General features: G+C 38.0%; 1 protein-coding gene across 3 annotated transcripts in view; it reads right to left on the bottom strand.

Moving 5' to 3' along the window:
• The window catches only part of SKA2 (spindle and kinetochore associated complex subunit 2), a 34,237-nt gene that overhangs the window by 9,952 nt on the left and 7,906 nt on the right, over positions 1-16,379 (bottom strand). For 2 of the 3 annotated variants that reach the window (XM_004468207.5, XM_071210896.1), the window contains exons 2-3: positions 2,938-3,024; positions 514-690 (exon numbers count right to left, since the gene is read on the bottom strand). In XM_004468207.5, the coding sequence (XP_004468264.1) occupies positions 514-690; positions 2,938-3,024 (264 nt within the window). Of the gene's footprint in view, positions 1-513; positions 691-2,937; positions 3,025-12,142; positions 12,289-16,379 lie in introns of all 3 variants that reach the window. The other variant, XM_071210895.1, reaches the window with a different exon arrangement.

Genomic DNA, 16,379 nt, shown 5'->3' with positions numbered 1-16,379 from the left:
TTTTCTGTTCAATATCTTAGTGCCTAAGTCAGTGGTTAATAACCTTTTTCCTATTCCAACCTACCTGAAGAATATAACACATCAATGATAGATACACACAGTTATAGGAATTCTACAGTAAATAAGATGCAGATGATGAGGAAGTAGGGAAAGGCTCTAACCAAAATGAAGCAAAGGAGAAGAAAAAAATCACTGCGATCAATCTTTCCAGATTTCTCAGTCTCACTAGTACCCATAGGAACCAGGAGAGCTGGGAGATTAAGTATTAACAAATTTTCTCTTCTGCCATGGTTATATAATCCAAGATAACAAACCTCCTTATTAACCATGACAAATCCACATACTTACATTAAAATAAAAGCAGACAGGAATGCCAGCTATTACTACATTTTAAGAAAACAAGAATATCTCATTTCCATCAACAGGTCAGACTGATGACTTTCAAAATGCTAGTTACTAGGGGTTATGAGAATTAAAACTTTGCAAATCCAACTTGTCAATTGAAAATATTACCTCCAGGTCTGTTTGCTTTTGTAGTTCTTGTATCATGGTCATAGTCTTATTCAAAAGAGCATAAATGCGGCTCTTAGTCTCCTTCTGCTCAGCAGCAACTGGTTTAAAGCGTGCATGCAAAGTCTGATATCGAAACTTTATCGCTGACAATTCCTTTAATAGAGTAATCGGATTTTTCTACATTAAGAAAAAAGATATGTTAAATCATGGAAAGGAAAAATTAAGCTCCTTTTAAGAATTAAAATATAGACGGCATATTCTGTCATACATTTAATCAAACGATATTGAGTATTTAATTATAAGAAAGTTAGTCTGTGTAACTATGTGACCAGGATGGGAGGTGGGAAAGAAAGAGAATAAGACCTAGGTCCTATTCTTGAAATAGGAATTTATAGCGTAGGTAACTCACAGAAAAAAAAAATAGCACTGTTGAACAACAAATAAAATCATTCTAGACATACAATATCTGATGCATGGTTCACAATAGTTAATTACACAGTATTTCTAAAATACACTTCTAAATGCTATTCAGAAGATAATAAAAGGTTTTATGTTGATTTGTTCATAAGGTATAAAAAAACAACTTGAAATCACTTATAAAATTCTTAAACACACTTTCATAGGGACAAAGTATGTATACATTCCAATCCATTGACCTCATTATACAAAATTCATGTTGACACAACTATATTTATAACCTACATTGGTTTTTCAAATTCAGTTTACAAAATAAATAACTACTATTCTATAAAAGACATTTTCCCTGGGCTCTTTCTGCCACTTGATGATTCTTTCCATTCCCTGGTAGTTCCTTAGCAAACTTTCCAAAACTAGCTACTCCAAACTTTCTCCACTCCCTCCAATACCCATCCACTCCTTCTTGACACATGACTTCATTAAATGCTTCACTTAGAAGACAGAAACCATCTGGCAGAACTTCAATCTTCCTGGTTTTTCATCACAAAATTAAAATATCTATGGATATTCTCATCCTTCCTCAGCTCCTAATACCACTATTATTTTTTCCCTATACCCTTGAGAACCTTGAATTTCCTATATTTCAACAATCTCTTCAATACCTCCCTTTGTACAGACATCAACTATTTGTAGATCTAGGAGGAAAACTGATCTGAGGGAAGAAGACATCAAGTATGAGATGATAGCAAATCATAAATGGCCTTTAGGGTAATTGGGATGGAGTTCAGAAGTGAAATGTCCAGAGAACCTGTACACAGAAGTCAGACGAATGATGAATTCCCCAAATACAAATTTAAATAGAAAAAAAAAGAAATAAGGCAAGAACTTGCCCTTGATAATCTGCCAAAGTTGGGAAAAGAAAGAGTTTAAGAATCAAGCATAAGTAACAAACAGCTACAGAGCTAAAAGAGTTAGGATAGGGTAATATAAACAATTACCCAAACTACATGTTTTTCAGACAATTGCAACTAATAAAATTGATGTCGGAATGATTAATTCAGGATAACATGATTGGTATTATATGGCCTGCTTATGACTAGACTGTGGCCAGGATTTAGCTCACCACAGAGGAAAAACTGTTGTTCAGATAGCCTAGAAAAATACAGCTATTTGTTTGAGTTACTGGCTTCCTGGGGGCTATTGTGTTTTATTGATGTTTGTAAACTATGTTGCATTTTATTTAATTGTGTGCCTATAACACCTTAATCCTTTTTATGTGGAGATTTTTAAACTATAAAATATACTGCTAGCTGCTAGAAAGTACAATTAAAAAAACATTAAGCAAAAATTAATGTTAAGAGACAATGCTTGAAAATAGTTTGCTTTTATCCCCATGGGCATGTGTATTTGCAGGTATGGTTTTATGGCATATAAACAATATTTCTACTCAAACTAAATTTAGAATAACTAAATATACAATTTTATGCAAAAATCAAATTTCTTATATGATTAAACAAATTAGTAGTACATCATCATCATCTATAGAGGAGAATACCATGACTGCCAGGACATCTCCCCCAAAGTTATTTTAAAAGCACAGGAAATAGATGTGGCTCAAGTGGTTGAGCACCTGTTTCTCACATACAAGGTCCTGGGTTCAATCTCTGGTACCTCCTGAAAAAGAAAAAAAGAACCACTACTCTACTCTAGAGGTACCTATATTCTCTCTATTCTCCCTCAGAAATTCAAAAGCTTCCAGTGATTTGTACATATGGACTCAATGATACTTATTTTAAGTTTTAAAAAAATAGCCACAAATTGCCCTGACTTACAGGTATAACCTCTCGCGCATGCTACAATCAAGCTTCCACCACAAGATTTTAAAATTCTATGAACCTAGTACTTAAAAATAAAATAATTATTTGTTGTATATCTAATACTACTAGAAATGCTATTAGAAAATATTATAAAATATTCAATTAAAAAGACATTCATTTTGTAGATTACCTCGCCTACTGAATCAGGATGGTTAGTCTTGATTTCGTATTCCAGCCTGTATTGAATGTAATCCAGATCAGAATCAGCTTTCTGGAACTAAAGATCAGCACAAATCATTAGTTTTTGTGAGCCAAAAGAAATATTAATAAACATGATACTTTGGCTATTCTTTTTTTTCCCTTTATATTTATATATACCCCCCCTTGTTGTTTGCACTTGCTGTCTGCTCTCTTGTGTCCATTTGCTGTGTGTTCTTTTGTGTCTGCTTCTCTTTTCTTTTTGTCTTTCTCTTTAGGAGACACCAGGAACTGATTCTGGGACCGATGGTATGGGAGAGAGACACTCAATTGCTTGAACCACCTCATCTCCCTGGTCTGTTGCATCTCTCACTGTCTCTCCTCTGTGTCTCCCTTTTTTGCATCATCTTGCTGCACCAGCTCTCAGCAGCACAAGCCAGCTTGCCTTCACCAGGAGGTCCCGGGAAATGAACCTAGGGCCTCCCATATGGTAGACAGGAACGCAATTGCCTAAGCCACATCTACTTCCCTCCCTTTATATATTTTAAGACTTCAATGAATACGTGATAGACACTCATTTTGAAAATAGAAAAATAGAAAAACATAATAAAAAACATGTCATAATCTCTATTAAAATTTTTTAAAGCAATGCTTCACAAAATTCTTAAGATTATGGCATTTGTGACTCCAGTTACCTTAAAACAGAAAGTTTTAGTCACACTATAACTATTTATGAGACAAAAATTCTTAAGCCTGTGTTTTTTAAACTTCATATTTAGTTCTCCTTAAAGTTTGAGTATAATCCCAGAGTCCATTTAACAAGGTCTTTTTAAGAAAATGGTTTCAACTACAGCTTCCTATAATATCTGGTGCATACAATGTATTAATTATCAAAGGATACTAAAAAATGGCTCCTGCTTTTAAATAACATATTTTAATAAGATACCAGAGAGTTCCCTTTCAATCACTGACTTAATGGATTTTTTTGCATTCCAATTGTTAAATATAGCCATCATTAAAATTAAATTAAATTTAGAATTAAATAAATTAAAATAAAGATAAATTCTAGGGGAAGTGGATTTGGCTCAACTGATAGAGCGTCTGCCTACCACATGGGAAGTCCAGGATTCAAACCCAGGACCTCCTGACCTGTGGGGTGAGCTGGCCCACTTGTAGTGCTGATGCGTGAAAGGAGTGCTGTACCACGCAGTGGTGTCCCCACGTAGGGGTACCCTACGCACAAGTAGTGTGCCTCGTAAGGAGAACCACCCCACGTGGAAAAAAGTGCAGCCTGCTCAGGAGTGGCGCCACACACATGAAGAGCTGACGCAGCAAGATGATGCAACAAAAAGAGACACAGATTCCCAGTGCCCCTGACAAGAATACAAGCAGACACAAAAGAACACACAGTGAATGGACACAGAGAGCAGACAACTGGCAGGGAAAGGGGAGAGAAATAAAAAACAAATCTTAAAAAAAAAAAAAGATAATAAATTCTCAAAAGCCACCACTTCTTAATTATTCCACTGTATTTTACATTATCTATGCTCTTGAGGCTTCCTTCTATGTATCTGCATAGTGAAAATATAATATAATAATGTGCTACTATGCATCTCTTCCCAACTCCACCTTCAATGCTAACATGTTGGTAGTTTGAAATAAGCCATTTATACCATGGAAATTGGCAAGTGCTTTTAAATTCAGAGCTTCCCACCCATTTTCCATTTAGGGACTCTATTCACACTTCCATTCAGAAAATATTTCAGAGGATAAATAGAATTGTATTTATTTTATTTGAGGCAGTAGGAGGGATTGAACACATTCATGAGAAGCAGGCGCTCAAACCACTGAGCTACATCTGCTTCCCTATAAATAGAATTTTGGGGATTTTTTTTCCCCCCACCCTGTTGTTTTCCACTTGCTGTGTCTGTTCGTCTTCCTTGCTTCTTTTGTAGGCACTGGGAGCCAAACCCAGGACCTCTGATGTGGGAGGGAGGTGCCTTATCACTGCACCTCTGCTCCCTGTTTTTTTTGTCTCTCACCATGGTTTTTTCTTCATGTCTCTTGTGTCAGCCTCCCATGCCTCCCCGTCATACCAGCTTGCTGTCTTCTTTAGGAACCACAAGGATCCGAACCAACGACCTCCCGTGTGGTAGGCAGGAGCCCAGTCACCTGAGCCACTTACCGGTTGTTTTTATCAATTTTATTGATACATATTAATAAAGCATACAATTCATCCAAAGTGTACAATCAATAGTATTTGATATAATCACTATAAATAGCATTTTAAACTGACTTTAAAAGAAGGAAAAACAGCAATAAGTGTCATGTTATCCTCTGTGGAGAACTGTACAGAACATTTTACGAGAATATACAAGGAGCATAGTAGGTATAGCTCAGTGGTTGAGCGCCTGCTTCTCATGTACCAGGTCCAAGTTCAATTCTGGTACCGCCTAAAAAAAACAGAGGGGAACTATTTGCTTATAAGCAAAGTCAGTGGGGTAGGGAAAAGCAGGTGACAAAAATGGAAAATGGATGCCAATGCAATGTTAAGAAATAGAAAAACAATCTTAATATGCTCTGATCTGAACTCTTCATTTTACAAATGAGGAAAAAGCGTAAGTGACTTGCCTCTAGCTCTATTTTCATTACACCAAGTTTGTTACAGGTTAGACAAAAGTTATACACGACATTAAAGCCAATAAATCACATTGATGGGAAGAAATATAAGTTCTTCACCAAAAATTAAATTTAAACAATTAAAATAAAATATTTTAAATCTAATATCACTTAAGTATAAAGCTGTTCAACTAAAAATTCCCTCTGAATTCAACCTGATACGATGGTACAGAAAAAAATATGAGGAATTGTGATTCTTGGGTTCTAGCCTTGCTATCACAAACCAGCTGTGTGGCTTTTAGATAAGGCCTCATCTCTCTGAGTCTCTCCTAGTAAATAAGAGTTGGAGTGGAAAGTCTCTTTTCAACACTAAAATTCTATTATTTCATTGTACTACAAATAAACTCAAACATGAATTTATCAAAATGTTAAAACTTAGAAAAGATCATTGTTGCCTTCTTCTAATAAATTAAAACTTAACATTTAAGCCTCAAATGTTAATATTTATAGTGAAAACTAGCTTCAACTATTCATTTTCTTCCTAAACAAAGATAACTGTTGATTCAGTTACAGTTACATGGTTTCTGCAACCTGCCCATTGTTCTTCCCAAACACTAAAACCCTATAAGCAATATTGCACTACTCAGAGCTATTTACACAGCAGAGACAATATCGATAGGGTTCTAGGATCTGGTAATAAACAGGATATTTTTTAGTTACATGGTAAGAAATTTACCAACCAATTATAACTGACTCAATAGCATCTGATTAACAGAGTAAATTGATACTGATATACTCCATTCATACCTCTCTTCAGGTACAAATTAGCCTCCTAGAAGTCTTCTAAAACAAATGAGGTCATTGTTTAATTAACTTTAGTTACTTATATCACTTTTAGGGTTATTAGAATACTTAAAATAAAATTAGGGAAGCGGACTTGGCCCAATGGATAGGGCATCCGTCTACCACATGGGAGGTCCGCGGTTCAAGCCCCGGGCCTCCTTGACCCGTGTGGAGCTGGCCCATGCGCAGTGCTGATGCGCGCAAGGAGTGCCCTGCTACACAGGGGTGTCCCCCGCGTAGGGGAGCCCCACGCACAAGGAGTGCACCCATAAGGAGAGCCGCCCAGCGCGAAGGAGGGAGCAGCCTGCCGAGGAATGGCGCGCCCACACTTCCCATGCCGCTGACGACAACAGAAGCGGACAAAGAAACAAGACGCAGCAAAAAGACACAGAAAACAGACAACTGGGGGAGGGGAGGGGAATTAAATAAAAATAAATCTTTAAAAAAAAAAAAAGATACCTTAAAAATGAAAAAGGAATAGTTTAAGAAATAACTGAGTTTTTAAGACCATGCTACATATTTTATAAGCATTTAATATTGTTATGCTAGTTTTTAAGATGACCACTTTAATGCTTTAAGTACATGGCAGTTTCTATTACATATTATAAATATCTGGCAGCAAGAAAAGAATGCAGTTGCAGTCCCAGTTTAAAAACACTTGCTTTACAAAAAAATCCATAGATTCTCACTGTCCCAGAGGGCCAGTGCTTTTAAAGCTCTAAACACATCGTCTTGTGAGAGATCCTGTTTCAACTCATTAACCCACAGGAACTGAAGGCAAAAAATATAGCCGCCCTGCCTATGGTAAGCTAGGCAAGAAGAGTTGGTACAGGTGTGCTCTGGAGTAACTAGCTCGCTGTAAAAAAAAAATTGTATTAACCATAGAAATGTTGTTTTAAGGGAGACTTAGATATCTAAATACTCCTATAACTTTAGTTCACCTACATTATTAGCCAAAGAATCTATTTAAAGTACCCTGTCCTTACATTCCCTTCTCTTATAAGCATAGCCCCGTTAGCCATTTCTTGCATTGTATAATTATTTGTTTACATGGTAGTGTCACCAATTGATTTCAAAAATCTTGTTGGCAAGAACCATGACTTTTCATTTTGTGTCCCTACTTTTTAATATACAGCCTAATGCTCAATGACAGAAGTGAATAGATGAAATAGCATTCATTATTTTGAAAGAACGAACAGGGCTAAGACAAGGGGTCTGTGAGCTTGAAGTGAAATTCAAAAAACCGTTATTCTTGTGGGGACCTGCTGGCACAGGTGTGATATATTTATTAAATAGTACACAGTATAGTGTGGGCTTAGTAGGGTCCATGGTTTTCACCTGACTGGCAAAGGGGTTTGTGGGAAAAAAAAGGTTAAGAATCCCTGCTTTAGAGCCTGTGTTAAGAGGAAATATTTCAAGTTCCCAAATTGAGGGTTACCTATGCCTACACATCAAAACTGGTTTTTGCATATTCCTGCTGATAGTTTTGACTATTATCTACCCTTTCTTCCAGACTGAGCAAATAGATGGGTATGCTTGTCTGAAACAGATAAGCAGTAATTTGCACAAACACCAGGTTTACAGGCATGAGATTTCAGGCAAATAGCCAACAACAAATCAGTAAAGAAGTGGGCAGAAGCTGCGGGTTCATCAATTCCCAAATTGTTATTTATTAGGGTAGTACATGAGTCCCTGCCTCTAAACAATTGGTTTTATCAGTTGAAGTAGTCTAGTCAGCTTTTTAAATGCTTTCAGGTAATAAATGTCATTGTGCTATTAACTATAGTACATGGTTTTCATTCAGGTTCAGTCCTATTATTTTTTCATTTTTGTACTAATTACATATAAAACCTAAAATCGCCCCTTTTAACCACCTTCAAATATATAATTCAGTGCTGTTAATTATGTTCTCAATGTTATGCTACCACCACTATTTTTACCAAAACTTTTCCATTATCCATTATCCCAAATAGAAACTGTACAATTAACATTAACTCCCTATTCCTTATCCCCACCCCAGCCTCTGGTAACCTATATTCTAGTTTCTGTGACTCTGAATTTCCTTATTCTAATTATTTTATATCAGTGAGATCATACGATATTTGTCTTCCACAATTTTTTCACTAGGTTCAGCTACTCTAGGATACTCTGAGTTTGGTAGTTTTGCTTCTCAGAACAGCGCTGTGGTTGGGCTAGAAAGGCCTTCTCTATGTCTTTTTTACATTAATATTATAATTTTGTCTTTATTATTATAGCCTAAAATGCTTTAACGTTGGATCAAAATTATTTTTTATTTTATTTAAGTGTATATGTGAACATACATAAGCAGTAAGTGTATAGTCACATTTGTGAACTTCTTCTAGGTGTCTCTCTTCCTTGAACCAGCCAGCAGATTACCAATGAGATACTCTTCTCATGGAGATTGTAGAAGCACAAGACAATAAGCAGAAACATGCAAAGCTCCTTAAAGCCTCAGTTCAGAACTGGCACACAATTCTACACTCAAGTCATTGGCCAAAGCACAACAAGAAAAAGGAAAATACCAATCACCAAATTCATATAGAAGGTTAAACAACACCAAAGGCAAAACCATATTGAAAAGAACAAAGTTAGAGGGCTCACGCTGCCAAATTTTAAAACTTATTACAAAGCTACAGTAATTAAACTAGGTGGTACTGGGAGTGGATGTGGCTCAAGAGGTTGAGCACCTGCTTCCCACATGGGAAGGTCCTGAGTTTGATTTCTAGTGCCTCCTAAAACCAACAAGCAACAAACGAAAAAAACCAACTCATGGGAGCTGACATGGCTCAGTGGCTGAGTACTGGCTTCCCACCTATGAGGTCCCGGGTTCAATCTCCAGCCCCAGTACCTAAAAAAAAAAAAAAGGAAAAAGCGGGTACTTGCACAAGTATGTAAGACATACAGACCAATGGAATCAAACTGTGAGTTCAGAAATAAATCCTGAGAAGAAGATATGGATCAACAGATAGAGCATCCACCTACCACATGGGAGGTCCACAGTTCAAACTCAGGGCCTCCTGACCTATGTGGTGAGCTGGCCCACACGCAGTGCTGATGTGTGCAAGGAGTGCCGTGCCACGCAGGGGTGTCCCCCACGTACAGAAGGCCCATGCATAAGGAGTGCGCCCCGTAAGGAGAGCCACCCCGTGCAAAAAAAAGTGCAGCCTGCCCAGGGGTGGCGTCACACACACGAAGAGCTGACACATCTAGATGACACAACAAAAAGAGACGCAGATTCCCAGTGCCACTGACAAGAATACAAGCAGACACAGAAGAATACACAGTGAATGGACACAGAGAGCAGACAACAAGGGGCGAGGAAGGGGAGAGAAATAAATAAAAAATAAATCTTTAAAAAAAAAAAAAGAAAGAAATCCTTGCACCTTTTGCCAACTGATCCTTGACACAGGTGCCAAGTCTACTCAGTGGGGAAAGAATGGTCTCTTCAGAAAATGATGCTGGGAGAAGTGGATAGCTGTACACAAAAGAATGGAGGTAGGGGGAGCAGATGTAGCTCCGTGGTTGAGTACCTGCTTCCCATGTACGAAGTCCTGGGTTCAATCCCTGGTGGCTCCTAAAAAAGAATGAAGGTAGACCCCTACCTTATACCATACACAAAAATTAACTCAAAATGGATCAAAGACCTAAATATAAGAATTAAAGCTGTAAGACTCCTAGAGGAAAACATAGGGAAACATCTTAAGGACCTTGTGTTAGGTATTGGTTTCTTAGACTTTACACAAAAAGCATAACAAAAGAAACTCTAGATAAATGAAATTTCATCAAAATTTAAAAGGCCTGTGCACCAAAGAACTTCATCAAGAAATGTAAAAAAAGGGAAGCGGACTTGGCCCAGTGGATAGGGCATCCGTCTACCACATGGGAGGTCCACAGTTCAAAGCCCCAGCCTCCTTGCCCGGTGTGGAGCTGGCCCACGCACAGTGCTGATGCACGCAAGGAGCGCCCTGCCACACAGGGGTGCCCTCCGTGTAGGGGAGCCCCACGCGCAAGGAGTGCGCCCCATAAGGAGAGCTGCCCAGCACAAAAGAAAGTGCAGCCTGCCCAGGAAAGGCGCCACACACATGGAGAGCTGATGCAGCAAGATGATGCAACAAAAAGAAACACAGATTCCCGTGCCGCTGACAACAACAGAAGCGGACAAAAAGAAGAACACGCAGCAAATGGACACAGAGAACAGACAACTGGGGCAGGCAAAGGGGAGAGAAATAAATAAAAAATAAATCTTAAAAAAAAAAAAAAGAATGTAAAAAAACAATCTATAGAATGGAAGAAAATATTTGGAAACCATCTAGCTGATAAGGGTTTCACATCCAGAATATATAAATATATAAATTCCTTTAGATTATTTTTTAAAGACTTCTTATTGATGCCATCTGTCACAAAATAAAATGTTTAGGAATATAACAAAGAAAAATGATATTGATCTTACTCTGAACATTCATGGCTCCCACTCTTAACAATGTACTAAAGCACTTGTGGTTTTCCTCAGTTGTGCAGCAACGTCTTATCAAGTTTTCCCCATGTACTTTTTGCCTCAAACACCTGACTTATCCTTTACTTGCTAGGCCCTACATATCCTTCAAGTCTCAGTTTATTATCTCACATCTAACAAAAAGCCTGCTCCAAGTTATCATACCTCTCTCCAATGTGCCTCAAAATACCTGATAATTTACTTTTCCCATCACTGCATCTGTCTCAATGTATTTAATTTATCTGTTTCCCAGATAAGTTCCTTAATATCTTTAGCCCCTAGAATAATGCCTGCCCTAGCAATACTGAAATAAAGTATAAGGTATTTTCTTTTATTATTAGTCAAATTAAGTGATGAGAGAAGGAATTTGTAAAAGCTATTACAAGTCTTGCAGTCCCTATCAAAAATAAGTTGTCCTAACAAGCTAAATGTATTTTAGAGTCACCAAATACTACATGAAAACCTCAGCAAGGCCCCTACCCCAATCAAGTGATAGAATTTTAAATTCTTACAAAGCAGGTGTAGCACAATGGTTCAGCATGTGTCTCGCATATACAAGGTCCCGGGTTCAATCACCAGTACCTCCTAAGAAAAAAAATATTCTAGATCCAGCAAAGCTGTCATTCATAAATGAGGGAGACACTAAGACATTCCCAGATAAAAAAAAGTTAAGGGAGTTCGTCACCACTATACCAGCTGTAAGAGAAATACTAAAGATAATTCTGCAGGTTGAAAGTAAAGGACAAGAGAAAACAGATTGAAGCTATGTGAAGAAATACAGAATTCCAGTGAGGGTAACAACTAAAGTAAATATAAATACCAGTACTATTGTATATTTGATTTGTAACTCCATTTTTTCCCCTCCCCTTCCCCCGCCTTGCTGTTTCTGCTGTGTCCATTTGCTGTGTGATCTTCTGTATCTGTTTCTCTTTTTGTGTTCTCTTCTTGTCTTTCGATCCTGGGACCTCTGATGTGGAGAGAGGTTCCCTGTCAATTGCGCCACCTGGTTTCTGCTGCACTTCACCTTGACTCTCCCCTTCATCTCTCTCGTTGCATCATCATCTTGCTGTGTGACTCACTTGCGCAGGCACTGGCTCACCACGTGGGCACTCAGCTTGCTACACAGGCACTCAGTTCACTGTATGGGAACTGGCTCACAATGTGGGCACTCACGCGGGCACTGGGCTCACCACACAGGCACTCACATGGGTACTTAGCTCACCATGTGGCCACGGGCTCCCCGCACAGGCACTGGCTCACCACGCAGGCACTCATGTGTGCACCCGCGTGGGTACTTGGCTTGCTGTGTAGACACCCATATGGACACTCAGCTCGCTGCATGTAACCACTTTTTATTTCCTAGAGGATCTAAAAGGTAAATGCATAAAAAGTAATGATAAATCAGTAGGACTCATAATGTATAAACAAAATTTGTAACAAAAACTACATAAAGGTGGGGGGATGGAGAGGTATAGAAATATAGTTTGTATATTCTATTGAAGTTAAGTTGGTATCAAAACAAATGAGATTGTTATAGATTCAGGATGCTAAATTTAAGCTCCATGTTAACTACAAAGATTATATGGAAGAATATGCAAACTCAAAGAGACAGAAATTAGAGTAGTTTGCCAGGTGGTAGGGGTGTGTGAACACAGTTAATGCAAAATGGGTATAGAGTTTCTGTTTAGGAATACAGGAAGTTTTAGTAATGAAAGGTGGTGAGGGTAGCACAACATTGTAAATGTTATTAATCCCACTCAGTCGTATACTGGAAGGAGTTGAAATGGGAAAGTCTATGATATATTAATATATATGTTCCCACAGTAAAAAAATTTTAAAAAGCACAACTCTAGAGAAAATGGCAATTAAAGACAATACATAATCCTGGATGAGATTTAACAAGTGTGGGCAAAAGGCTCAAAAGGACATTATTGTGACATATAAAAAATAAATGTAATATAGAGTGTAAGGCTTATATCAATGTTAAATTTCTTAAACTGATAACCGAACATAAGGTAGATACGTTAAGGGAATAGCCTTGTTCTTAGGAAATGTACATGGCAGAACTAAGTACTTAGTACTAAGTACTAAGAGCACTATATATACAACCTACAATCAAGTATTCAGAAAATGAATATGACAGATAGTTTGAAAGATATGGCAAATGTGACAAAATGTTAAAATTGGTGGATCTGGATATCTGGGGGAAAAGGGTATGTTGGAGTTTCCTGTATAGGGTTTGTATTATTTTTGTAACTGTCCTGTAAATTTGAAAGTATTTCAAAATAAAAAATTTAAATAAATTTAAAAAAAAAACGTAGCAAAATTCAGTGAATATTCAAAGAATCAAGGACTTGTTTATCCAAATGTCTAAAATGTTATGCATTGAAATAAATTATAATACGATATTTCTAAGTCTAATTAAGAATAAATTTTATTTGTCTGGATAGTCTTTTTTTTTTCCCCCTTAAGGTTTATTTATTTATTTATTTCCCCCCTTCCCCTCCTCCCACCCTGCTGTTTTTGCTGTCTGTGTTGTCTTCTCATTTTCTCTCCTCTAGGATTCAATCCTGGAGACTTCTGATAGGGAGAGAGGTTCCCTGTCAATTGCGCCACCAGTTTCTGGTTTCTGCTACACTTCACCTTGACTCTACTACCCTTGTCTCTCTTTTGATGCATCATCATCTTGCTGCATGACTCACTTGTGCAGGGCACTGTCTCACCATGCAGGCACTTCTGCAGGCACCCATGTGGGCACAGGCTCACTATGTGGGCACTCACATGGGCACTGACTTGCCATGCAGGCACACTTTCTCTTCTTTTTTTACCAGGAGGCCCTAGGGATTGAACCCAGGCCTCCCATATGGTAGTCAGAAGCTCTATCACTTGAGCCACATCCGCTTCCCTGTCTGGATAGTCTTAATATTGAAGCTGTATATTATATTTGGCTAGCAACAGTGAAGTGTTTGTTTTACAGCTTTCATTTTTGCTCCAAGGAACAAGAATATTTCCTATTTGATTTTTTTGTTTGCTTTGTTTTTTTGAGATAGGGCTGGGGATTGAACTCCAGCCTCCTATGTGGGAAGCTGGCAATCAACCACTGAGCCACATCAGTCCCCCTTACTACTTTTATTTTTAATATATCTTATTAGAGAAGTTGTGAACTTACAAAACAATCATGCACATTTATGGAATTCCCATATAACACCCCTCCACCAATACATTGTTGTAGAACATTTGTTACAAATTACAAGATAATATTATAAGACTACTACCTCTAACTTTAGTCTAGAGCATACATTTGGTATATTTTTTTCATACCTCCTATTATTAACACAGTATATCTTTGACATTGATGCAAGAATATTACAGTATGGCTGCTAACTATAGTCCATAGGTTACATTAATTGTATTTTTCCAGGCTTCTCCACATTGTTGGCACCTTGCAATAGTAATATACATTTATTTTCTAGTTCGTCTAAGGAAAATTTTGTATTTATACTATTAACCACAATTCTCATCCATCTCTGTGTTCACTGTGTTATTCAGTCCCTAGATTATCTCTAGCTTTCTCTCAACTGACATTTACAGTCCTTATTTGATTTTTTTTTAAAGATTTTTTTTTTTTATTTCCCCTCCCCACCCCCCGGGTTGTTTGCTCTCTGGTGTCCATTCACTGTGTATTCTGTGTCCACTTGCATTCTTGGTGGCACTGGGAATCTGTGTCTCTCTTTTTATTGTGTATCACCTCTCCATGTATGCAGCGCCACTCCTGGGCGAGCTGCACTTTTTCAGTGAAGGGTGGCTCTCCTTGTGGGGCGCACTCCTTGCACATCGGACACCCCTATGCAGGGGCATCCCTGTGTGGCACGGGCACTCCTTATGCGCAGCAGCACTGCACATGGGCCAGCTCACCACATGGGCCAGGAGGCCCTGGGTTCAAATTCTGGACCTCCTATATGGTAGGCAGACACTCTATCAGTTGAGCCACATCCACTTTCCCCCTATTTGATTTTAAATGAGCTGATATGGGAGGCCTTTTCCATCCTTTTCCCCAAAATTGAAAATGCATTCACACCAAGGTATACTTTAAGGCAGAAGAAACCTTCCCTCTCCTTACTGTAAGGAAAGGGTTAAGTTTAGTTTTCACATAAAGGTGAAGCCACAGCTGGCTCTGCAGTTGGAGGAGGGAGGGAAAGGGGTTCTACCAGCTTTGGCACCAAGAATTTGAAAAGTGGCGCCAAGGTAAGGGCGGGGCCAATTGTGGAAAGAGGCGCAGAATTTGAAAAGCAGCACCAGAAGTGAAAGTGGCACCCGCCCAGGGGAATGTAGGGAAAAAGGAGGACAGAATGTAGGGAATGGGGAGCCACGACTGAGAGCAGGAAGTAGCGTAAATTAATTAGACCTCTCAGATAGGCTTTAATCCTGAAGTACCCAATCAATGGGGAACGGGGAGGGACCTGTGTGTTAGGTTCAGGGTATAAATATTGTTTCTTGCTGTCTAGCACGTCAGCCATTTTATCCAGGTCACGCACCCATTTTTAGTAAGATCATTAATAAAATTCTTTTCTCCTCCATAATCTGGTGAGCTTTTGTTCTCTTACAAGTGCAGCTTTCTTTCTAACATTACCAATTGATACATTATCCATTCTTATTTCACAAGTGCATAAACCAAAGAATCTTTATACTTTCACAAGCTCTGATAGAAAGAAAACATGAGGTCCCCAAATAAAGAGCTTTCTCTTCTCCAACCTCTTCCCAGGTAATGTCTTAAGTGATTAAAAGACACAAAATACCACCCGCTGCTCTAAGAGCCCATTAATAGCAAGAAATTAAAAGCCAAAGAGGAAAGCAGCTACACTTGGGGCCATGGAAGATAACTCAGAAAGATTTTATATATAAAATCTGGAATAAAACGGTTTATGATGAGCATTCATGCACATCATTCCCTATAAATGATGTCCCTGAGTCCATGCCTAACAGCTCAAGTATCTATCCTCCCAGTCGTTTTTAAGGACACTTGCTTAAGCAAATAGCTTAACTTTTTTCTGAAATCCAATGCAGTTAAAACACAAGTTGCAACTGTTCCTGCTCTATTTTTTAAGATAAAGAACATCAGTTGAAATCACCCTAAGCAGACAAAAAAAAAATGTATAAACAAGATCTATATGCAAAAAACTGCAAAACACTGTTGAAAAATTAAAGACCTAATAAGTGGAGATGTATATGATGTTCATGGAGTAGAAGACTCAATATGGTTAAAACATAAATTCTCTCCAAATTGTTCTTTAGAGTCCACAGTTCCAAACCAAAATCCCAGGAGACTTTTCTATATTAGTTGTCCGAAAAATTTGTAAACGCAATATAATCAAAACTGTTTAATAAACAAGAACAAAATCTGAGACTTTACAAGATGATTTCAAGACTTACTATAGTTTCCTTTCTAGCATCTTGCAGTA

Source organism: Dasypus novemcinctus, chromosome 21, assembly GCF_030445035.2.
Source record: "Dasypus novemcinctus isolate mDasNov1 chromosome 21, mDasNov1.1.hap2, whole genome shotgun sequence".
Classification (NCBI taxonomy): Eukaryota; Metazoa; Chordata; class Mammalia; order Cingulata; family Dasypodidae; genus Dasypus; species Dasypus novemcinctus.
Note: the sequence above shows the minus strand (reverse complement) of the source record. Positions and strands in the feature narration are given on the sequence as shown.